This window comes from Mastomys coucha, unplaced genomic scaffold (genome assembly GCF_008632895.1).
Source record: "Mastomys coucha isolate ucsf_1 unplaced genomic scaffold, UCSF_Mcou_1 pScaffold16, whole genome shotgun sequence".
Classification (NCBI taxonomy): Eukaryota; Metazoa; Chordata; class Mammalia; order Rodentia; family Muridae; genus Mastomys; species Mastomys coucha.
Window position 1 is genome coordinate 78,252,285 of NW_022196898.1, and position 10,606 is coordinate 78,262,890.

The 10,606-nt window shown below is 43.5% G+C and overlaps 1 protein-coding gene across 2 annotated transcripts; it reads right to left on the bottom strand.

Annotated features, from left to right (window-relative positions):
- Nucleotides 1–5,300: 5,300 nt before the first annotated feature.
- Nucleotides 5,301–8,879, bottom strand: Rpl34 (ribosomal protein L34). 2 transcript variants are annotated; one of them, XM_031375517.1, is made up of 5 exons: nucleotides 8,854–8,879; nucleotides 7,531–7,604; nucleotides 7,353–7,452; nucleotides 7,028–7,131; nucleotides 5,301–5,428 (listed from the first exon to the last, which is right to left on the bottom strand). In XM_031375517.1, the coding sequence occupies exons 2-5, from the start codon at nucleotides 7,593–7,595 to the stop codon at nucleotides 5,344–5,346; spliced, it is 354 nt and encodes a 117-aa protein (XP_031231377.1). In that variant the 5' UTR covers nucleotides 7,596–7,604; nucleotides 8,854–8,879; the 3' UTR covers nucleotides 5,301–5,343. The 2 variants fall into 2 exon arrangements, with proteins under 2 accessions (XP_031231377.1, XP_031231378.1); XM_031375518.1 differs by having other exon boundaries at nucleotides 8,727–8,860.
- Between the last annotated feature and the right edge of the window lie 1,727 nt (nucleotides 8,880–10,606).

Below are 10,606 nucleotides of genomic sequence, written 5' to 3' on the forward strand. Positions count from 1 at the left end.
AGATGACTTAGCAGTTAAGAGCACTGACTGCTCTTCCAGAGGACCCAGGTTCAATTCCAAGCACCTCATGGTGGCTCACAATTGTCTGTAACTCCAGTTAGTTCCAGGGAATCAATCCCTTCACATAGACATGCATGCAGTCAAAACAGCAATGTACACAAAATAAAAACACATCCTTTTTAAAAAGTATTCAAACCTTCACTCTGTTGGGAATGACATTCTACACGATTTAAAAACCTAACAGGAAGTTTTAGATGACAATCTAAGTATTTGACAGGGCCTATATACTTTTCAAAAACATTATAAGGGGTGTGTCAGCAAGTACTGTTCATTACACTGCACACGTGCTTTAGTGATGTGGTGCCCTGTAAACAATCACTGCAAAATTAAGTAGATGAAGACAAAAGAAATCCTCTCATTTTCTCCTTACCGTCCTCAGGTTGAAGAGCTCTAACAAGGCAATGAACAATACTCTGGTCTTACTTGAAATCAGTCATGCAATTGCCGTTAGATGGTATTGTGGCTAGACGTAGAATCATAGAGTATAGTGTCCGCAGACTGACAACTTGGGGGCTAAATCTGACATGTTTTTGCTAATCAAGATTTATTGGAATACAGCTATGCCCATTGGTGTGTGCACTGTCTGTGGCTACTTTTACTCTACAATGGAAGAGTTGGAAGGTACGACAAACACCATGTGTCCCACAGTCTCTGCATGACTAACACTCAAATGCAGTAAATACCTGAATTTTCTTCAAGACCATTTGTTCTTTAGGGATACCAAGCCGTAAGCTTATTTCTAACCCTAGAGAGAGTCAGAGAGCAGAGCCCTCAGGCTGTTTGCACGGGCCACGGAATATAGAAGCAGGATGAGTGTCAGGGGGGTTTCAGTCAATACATTTGATCCTTTCCCTACTTCATAGCATAGTAGGCCACTGTGCAAATTACCCAGGGCCTTTTGTAATTTAAATATTCCATAATGCAAAGGGAGTTTTGACCTTGCTGAAATAAGCAGTATAGAAAGCTTTTCTTTCTCACTGATCTCCTGCAGGATGGGAAAAGCATTACAGATGTGGCCCTTTTATTAAAATCTGTATGGTGACAGGGAGGTTCCTTAGTGAGTGGTAATGTGCGCATGTAGCAGGCTTGGGGGCTGCAAACCCTGAGAACAGCCTTGCACTGGATTAGCGGTGTCTTTATGAGAGCTGCTTCTTGAATCCTGGTATTCGCCTAGGTCAGTCTCTACGTCTGGAGTGCACTGCTTACTAGCTACTCAGCACTCATCTATACCTTGAGCCTACATATTACTCTGAGAAAAGCCTGCTTCCCATTAAGGCTCCTTCCTTGGTTTCACATCAGGGCTTTCCCTTCATTGTGTGTGTGTGTGTAAACTTGTCTTCCATGAGGAAGCCATGAGGCAGGGCAGAGTTCAGTCGCTTTGCCAGCTACCAGTATTTACCCTCAGCACTTCTTGGCACAGTTTTTAAGTGTCAGCTGAATGAATGAGAGAACACTAAGGCACGTTGCAAAAAGAATATAAATGGATGGGGGAACCATTCGTACAATCTTCTATGTTCACTACATTAACACAAAAAGCCTGCTGCCGGACAGTGGTGGTGCATGCCTTTAGTCCTGGCACTTGGGAGGCAGAGATAGGTGGATTTCTGAATTCAAGGCCAGCCTGGTCTACAGAGTGAGTTCCAGGACAGCCAGGGCTACACAGAGAAACCCTGTCTCGAAAACAAAACCAAAAACAAACAAACAAGCAAAGCCTGCTAATGACAGGCAGCTGGGATCTGGGAGGCTAGAAGCAATTTTTGATTCAGTATTGTAAATATTAACTCTGGAAGCATTATAGGCTGAAGTATCTATGTCATTAGTATGTATATGTATACCAGGCTTCCAAAGGGATGACCATAGGATCTGCGCTTTGGGGGAGGAATTAGGTCATAAAGTTTGAGTCTTCATAAGGCAAAAAGATTAACAAGCCAGGAAGGAAGTGTTGCTAGATGCCACCCTGACCTTAGCCTCACCCTGAGAAGTAATGTTGTTTAACTGCCAGGTATATGGATGCCACAGTGGTGCAAACCAAGAACGCAAGCTTGGGACAGGGTGAATGTCTCTGCTTGACTCTCAATGCAAGACTCGCCACTGAACTCAATTTCCTTTGTTTAAAGAGAACTTTAAGACTTTTTACTACACCCTCCATCTACACACACACAACAGGATTCAACACATAGTTTATTTGGGATTCTTCAAAATTAGCCAGGTGCGGTGTTGCACGACTCTAATTCCAGCACCTGGGAGCCAGAAGCAGGAAGATTTTTTTTGTGTGTGTGAGTTTGAGACCAATCTGGTAGACACAGTGAGTTCCGGGTCAGCCAGGGATACAAAAGTTAGACCCTGTCTCTACAAAGCAAAACATCTCCCTGCCCCAAAGCAACAGAGAAACCAAAAATTAAACCTAGAGATTTACAGAATCAAGTTATTCATAACTATTTACAAATTTTAAGGGCACGTCTTTATCAAGTAAGTACTAAATAGAACTCCTGAAGCCAGTCGAATCCTGTGTACTCAGTGGTGATAGACCACGTGATAGTGGGCTGGGCCAGAGCTCAGCACCCAGCTCCAAGGAAAAGGGCCGAGTAGCATGCCAGTTCTCTACATCTAAATACACTGCAGTTTAGTGTTGCAGAGACGCACACATCTGCTTTCACAAGCCAAGATGAGTAGCGGAGATGCCAATAGTATAAAATAATGATCATAGTACTAATGTACCCTAGAGGAAAACCAACACTCAGAACTAAGTAGCATCATAACCTAAAGACTGACTTCCACTGGAAAATGCAGTCATGCCCGGAGGTAGCCATTTTCAGGCTAATCATTAGGCAAAAAACGGTATGCCATTAATACTCAGCTTCTGAAACTTGATTTGCTTAAACATATGGAGATTTTTCTGCTTTTATGAGTAAAAGAGCCACTTCAACCTTCTGATGGAATTCCTAAGCAATTCAATGGAAGGAGAAATACTAGACTTTAAAAAGAAAACCACTGAGCATATTCACATGGCCTTTTAGGGACCTGTCAAGACTACTTTGTCACACACAGAACTGGATTCAATAAAAACCTGATTTCCCACCCACCCCCACCCCTGTCAAACTGAACCAGCAGTTACAGAATCCACATGGGCGACTTGGGTTGGTACTATGTTCACACAGTATCTTAAGTATGGTACTTCAAGCGAGAAAAACAAATCCATGCAAGTATTCACAGAGAGAATTTAGAGAAAGCTGGTACTAGCTTGACTTTCCAAAAGAAAGAAAATGTATAAATTATGGCCATACTAAGATATTAACATGCATTTCAAAAAAAGTTTTATCAGGGTTCTATGAGGGAAAGAAAAATTACAAATATATTGTGCTTTCAATTTTGTCTTTATACTAGTATTCTAAGTAGTGGAATAACATGTTTTTCCAAACTTTCCAGGTTAGAAACCTGGTTTTGAAAAGTATAAGTACCTTTAACTTTGAACAGGTTAAATGTATTGCTTGTAAAGTATATCATGTTAATACAGGAGCTTTCTCAAAGCTCTGCTAACCCATTTTTTTTTTTTTTTTTTTAAATTTGGCTGAAACTTGACAGGATCCAAGAGGTTAAATGTTGGTACTGCTCTTTCTGAGTTTGATGGCCAGTACCCAACACTATGCTTCTGGCCTCAGAGGGTACCTAAACACACATGTACACACTACCAACATGTCATAAAAATAGAATACATAAAAAAGGAAAAAAGGCTGTGTTCACAAGTTGCTCAACCTAATAGTGGGGCCTGGATTCATCAAGGGCTAGCAAAGTGAGGCTTTCCCTTCCAATGTTTATAAATCTTAGGCTTCAAGTTTTTAAAAAGCTAGCCTGCAGATCAATGAATAAGTAATGAGTTCACGCTTAAAACACTGAACACACTACAGTCCACTTCACTCACCTGTCATGGGAAGAAGAGCCCAAGGCTGGCACTTAAGTTTTTTTATGTGAACCCTTTTAGGTCATAGATCAAGTATTGTCCTGTTCTCCACTTACAGGAGCTAGGGTCAGTTGCTACACTGGCAGGCCAGCGGGTCTTTATTAGCTACACAAACCCTCCCCATCCACAAGTGGGACCACAGAGATGCCATCTTGCCAGGTTTTCACACATGCTGAGGATTCTAACTCAGGCCACTCTTGCAGTTTTACTTTCTGAGCCACCTTGCAAGTTCTGAAAATGTTCTAATGTGACCAAAGATAACCACTGTCCTGCTGTTCCACTCAAAAGTGGTACCCGGGGTAGCTGCCATCTACATAACCTTGTTGGTGATACCTCTGCTTATCAAGGCACCCCAATGCAGCCCTCCCAAGCAAATGGGTCTTGCTGTGTGACCGCTAGGACAAAGAATGTACTACTATGCCCATCAAATTTCAAATAAGACACCATCTGCAAATGAACTCCAGCAACTGTCATCTACATTTTCCTCACTTGCAAAGGTGACAACAGACTCCAGGGCAAACAGTAGCCGTTATCATCAGGGACACAGCCAAGTGTCTTCTCTGTCCAAATGCCAGCATATCCATTTTCTGGGATCCCTTCAACCTTCCTGCAAACTTTACTTAGCCAAGCACAGGGGTACACACCTAGAATGTTAGTACTGGGGAGGTTATAAAGGGGCGCTGCAAGTTTAAGAGCCATATAGCCAGAACGTTTCAAAAACAGAACCATGTTTTGCTTTTTAAAAAGATTTTTGTGTATGAGTGTTTGCCTGGATATATGTGGTAGATTTCTGCCTTTTAACTGTTAGAAAACCCTCCTCTGTGGCTAGTGGAGCAACAGCCAACAGAAATACATTAGGAAAGACTCTTGGACCAGTGCTAGTTCTTTTAGCATTAAGGAGCTTCAGAAAACTTGTTCAACGAATACTAACACCAAACTAAAGCCCATATTTCAATGAACTAAAATGCAATGAAAATCACCATCTGAGAACCATTTAGAGTTGTTGTAGGTGCTCAAAGTCCTCAGTCAGTAAGTTTTTAAAAAGAGGATTTTAAAACAGTTTAAAATATTCCATTCGAAACGGTCCAAGGCTGGGTTCTGGTTTGACAGTGTAAAGCAGATACTAAGAAATGGTCTGAGTGTCACCAAGAGTTGAATAGGACCATTCCTAGTCAGAGGAACCACTCAAGATTCCAGCACCCAGTGACTTCCAGCCACTGCCTCCCTAAGAGAAAGCAACCAACTATTAGTCAAGCACTGAGACAAATCACAGATAACAGAACCGTAGACCAAGTCTTGATTTTTATTACTTAAAAAAGCTGCATTTATTTTGCTTTCTGACTCTGTGCTTGTGCCTTCAACACTTTCACAACGATTTTCTGCTCCTCAATAAGGAAAGCCCGCTTGATCCTAGGAAGAAAAGCAAACCAGTTATTATTTAACATAGCAAAGTTGCCATTTTAAGATGGAGCAAAGCAATCAAGAGCCTAGAAAAATGTACAAAAAAAAAATTGACAAAGCTTGTGAAGGTACATGAACATTTGTACAGGACTATTCTCCAATTCTAAGTAGTTTTGACTGCTTCAAGATCAACTAAAAAATACATGGGCTGTGATGGTAAGTTTTATGTCAACTAGACAGAGGCTAGAGTCATACAGGAGGAGGGAACATTAATCAGAAAAACGCCCCCAGACTGGCCTGTGGGCAGCACCACACTGCCTGGTGAATGGGTGCTTTAGGAAGGAGTCTGAGAAAGCCAAGGAGAACAAGCTAGCAAGCAGCATTCTCCAATGGCAGTCCCTGCCCCAAAATCCCTCAGCGATGGGACTGCTACCTGGAAGTGCAAAATGAAATAACATCTAACCCCAGGTTGTCTCCGGTCAGTTATCACAGCAATAGAAACCTAACAGACAATACCATCACTTAAGATAGCTTCTGGCTAATATTATTTCTTGCATCAGGATCCAGGGCATGTTATCAAAATATCATACAAAGTTTTAATCTTTTTATGATTTTCCATAAAACCTAGCTACTAGCTGGGAACTAGAACTCTGGGGGTGGGGGTGAGAGGGTGTAAAGAAAGGAGCAAAGGACGTCTTGTTAGATAGAACCAAACCTACATTCTGTAGGCCATGAACCAAATACGCCAAGCAAATTTCTATAGCTCAACATTCAGCACTTTACCCAGTCCTCTTTCACCAGCACTTCACCTTCCATTTTCCTGAGTTAGGTCAAACACTAGAGTCTGGAAATCCTTTCTGTTTGCATCATTCAGGTTTGGCCTCAAATGCTAAACCAATCTCTACAACTGCATGAAATTTCTCTTCTAAAGAAGTTCAGACCGCCTGCATTACAGGACTCTTGCCCTATGCTTGCCTAGGGTACTAGACCTTCCTCCTCCAGGAACAACTTCCACACACAGGGCAGGCAGATAGCTGTCAAAAAAAACCCATCCAGGTGCTCTGACGGGTTATCTGATGCTCAGCAAATAAGCTACAACCACCCTCAGACTCTTTCCAGCATCCAAAGATGCACACCCCTCACCACCAAACCCTCTCCAGGACATCAGGGAGGGAGTGAGGCAAGGGCAATTTCCTCTCGCTGAGGAAAAAGCTTCTGTCTATCCCAACCCTTCATCTTGTTAAGCCAGACCCTCAGCTTTTCCTTGAGATTCACTTGTTCCCACAACTAAGACTGAAGCTTTCTAAGTCTTTCACAATCTCTCCTAGTTTTGTAGTCACCTCCTCAATCAGCCACCCAACCAACACCTGTTCCTACCTTTAAGACCATCTCCTCCACAGCTGCCAACTATCAAACGCTAACTCAGCATTTCTTTCTCGTCTGCTCTCTATAAACGAAAGCTACTTTCAAGATGCCCCCAAATGACACAACAGGAGTATCACTGTTTTTTATACGGCACCTTATCGCCTAGCAACTGTCAAGGGAAGATTCCCACTGGCTGGCACGCTGTGTAACACACATACAGCCTGCCTCGGCCGCCTCACTCACCTGTCCCGGACACACTTGGCACACATGGAGCCACCATAGGCCCTGCTGACATGCTTCTTTGTCTTAGACAATCTCATAAGGACTTTGGGTCTCACGGCCCGAACCTGTATAAGAAAGACTGTAATTACCTTAAGATGCTCAAGGAGAAAGACATTTCCTAGGAACTGGGAACTAGGTTACAAAGGGAAGTCTACAGCTTTACCCAGAAGCCATTTCGGTTATTTCTCACATTGGTTACTTAGTAATTTCCAAGCATCTTAGCAGCAAGTCCACCTTCACTTATTTCCCTAGTGAGGGATTAAGGCTCTCTAAAAAGGGCACTTACCCCTCGCAGTCTGCCTGGGCACACGCCACATGCGGATTTAGGTGCTTTCCCAACTTTCTTGGTGTAAAGGTAAACAATCCTGTTGCCAGGGGTTCGAGACCTAGGAAGGGAGATTGTAAGTAGCTCAGCATATCACAGAGAAAGCAACAATAGTTACTTTAAACTTGCAGATACTCACAGCCTAGTTTTGTTAGAGGCTGTATTGTAGGAGAGCCTACGACGGTATGTCAAACGCTGGACCATCCTGAGCGCCTAAAATTTAGAGAACAAAAATCACCTTTCACCGTGAAGGTAAATTAAGTCAAAACATCACCACATAATGTACCTTAACATTCACATACACATTCATTCACACAGTGCATTCCACATTTAAACTAGAGATGACTAATATTACAGACACTTTCCTACTGGTATAGACTTGGCTAAAATCCTGATCACAGGCTCATTCCTCAACAAGTCTGTTTTGCTTGTGTCTAGACAAACTACTACCGAGGAAAGCTGGAGAAACACAATTTTAAAGGATGACAAGTGGGACCCTTAGTGAACCCCAGCAGGGCCACTTGCTGGCAATACAGAACCAGCTCCTGGGCTCTAAGACAGTATGTGTCCCTAATTTATACAGCTCCCAGTAGGCATAAGACACTGAACTACCCCACCTTCCACAGTGCACCTTTATCTTTATCCTAAGGTGGTTATCTTTAGAATCTAGGGCTTGTCTCAAAGCAGCATCCCCGAGAAGGAAATGTTTACTAATGGGACCCGGGTTTTGTGTTGTTTAAAACCAAACTGCTTTCCTAAGCAGATCAGTTACTAAACGACCCTCCAACCCGCAGCAGCGTTACATTTGGAATCGAGACCTTCAACGTGTTGGACAAGCATTGTACCCAAGGGCTTTAAAACTTCGTTTGAAAATCGGGCTGTTAAGTCTCAAACCCTGGGACAAATGGCTGAAGTGCCTAACTAGCACTACTCCAAATACCAGAAGCCCAAGCAGACTCGTTTTCCACACTTTCCAAGCACCCACTTTCCTTAAGGGGAGCCCAACTGCCAAGCACTGACGGTGACACAGACCAATGTTAAAAGGACCTAAAAGCCGCCACTGTTTGATTTGTATCTTCATAACCAAGCCGGACTCCGCCACCGCCCGCTATCAGGTCTCGCTCGCTTCCTAGCCACCAATGACAGACAGCAACAGGGGAGCAGCCGGAGGCCGCGATCAGGTCGCCAAGCGCTTCCCAGCCATGACTTAAGCCTCTCGCTCTCCGTAGCCCGACGGCCGAGGCGCTCGGGGCTCCGGCTACTCACTGCTTCGGAAGCCCTGGATCGATCGAGGGCTTTCCGAAACTACGAGCCGAGGATCCACCCGGTACGCACCTCTCCTCGTCCTTCACCATCAACCCCAGCTACGGCACCGTCCCCGAGGGCGTCCCGCCCGCCTAACTCCTCGGATGGCTACGGATCGTAAACAGTAAAAACACAGAGCAGAAGCGGGCCACCATACCTCTAAGCACCGTCCCCGGAAGAGGAAAGGGAAGGGGCGGGCGAGTTCAAAGGTCAAATGTGACTGCGCCTGACAGGAAATACGTCAGAGAGCGGCGCTTGCGAGCGCGCCGCCATGTTGTACGGAAGCGAAACGCCGGGACCTGTGTAGGTGGGAAGCTTTGAGCTTCGGATGAGTAGGGCGGCTTCCGTTGGCGGGCGGGGTCTCCAGTCGCGCGTAGGAACGTCACGTGAAAAATTAGGTGTAGGAGTGCTGTGGGAGCGAAAGCAAGTGACATAGGAGGCCTCCCCACGTCCCTAGGAGAAAACTAGGGAGCCAGGATGCGTTTAGCCTAGGGTAATTAGACCTGGTTTTAAATCTCTATGACATCCCATAAGGTAACCTGGATCCTTCCTGTTCTCGACCTTCCCTTCTATTATTCAGCCAGAGCACAAACTTTACAGACTTTTAACCAGGCATTTGCTAATTACTAGCTGTCTCACTTTGGGCAAGTCCGTAGGTTTCCAAAAGGAAGACATTATTAAATGCCCCTGCAGCGCTATGATCAAAGGTATCGCGAAGTTAAAAAAAGCACTTAATCTACAAGTCTTACACAGAGCAAGGGCGCTGTAAATGGTGGTTAATTTATGATGGTGTGCAAACAACTGCTTGAGGCTTTGCTTGGGTGGTAAAGTTTGGGTCTGCTAGATGAAGATGAGGACCAGAGGGGGTCAGCGATCTCTGAACGTCTATGTGAAAGTTTACATTATGTGTCCTTAGTTTTCATCATGTTGTTAAAAGTAATGAACGCTTTCCGTGGACTTTAAAGACGAGCCCCATATCACTACCATCTTTGTCAAGAAACTAGGTAAACCGCTCTGATTATATCCTTTCCTCGATCTCTCTCAAATAGCTGTCCGGGCTGCGGTCTCTCTTCAGTCTCCGTGGCAGGCATTGGGTAAAGGCTGGTGTAGAGAGACAAACATAGTTTTTGAATAAATGAATGAATACGTTTCCTTAGCATCTCATCTCTTTGTTTCCAGAGAGATTTTCCTGGGCAGAGAACCATCTCCATCTCTAGGAGATGGGAGCGCTTATTGTACTTTGTGAGTTAATCTATCTCTATGTAAGCCCCTCCATTCCAGTAGAAAACTGGCCTTGTAATTTTCCCAAGTAAGCTAAACCCTATTATGTGAGTTTTCTTCTCTTCTAATCTGTGCTTGGGTTTTTATTGATCAGTCTTGCTGGAAATACAGAAATCTTAGTAAAAAAAATCTCAAGACCCTCATTTATTTTTATCTCCTTTAGTTCTCTGTTCGTCTCTTCATTAATTTCTCTGTATATTATTGTGTAGTTATTATTAAGACTAAAATAAGGTGAATCAAATATTTGGACTGGGGACAATAGAGGCTTAATATTTTTAATGTCATTTTTAAGGGTTTGGATAAACCTTAATTTTGGTGCAGTTTGTGTCTTCATCACTATTTCTTTATGTTTTTGGTTTTGACATCAGTTTTTATGGAAATTTAGTTTAAACTAACAACCTACTCATTTCACAAGATTTAGAAATGCTGCCGGGCAGTGGTGGCACACGCCTTTAATCCCAGCACTTGGGAAGCAGAGGCAGGAGGATTTCTGAGTTCAAGGCCAACCTGGTGTACACAGTGAGTTCCAGGACAGCCAAGGCTACACAGAGAAATCCTGTCTCGAAAAACCAAAATAAAATAAAATAAAATAAAAATAAAAAAATCTAGAAATGCTTTTGTTGTAATAT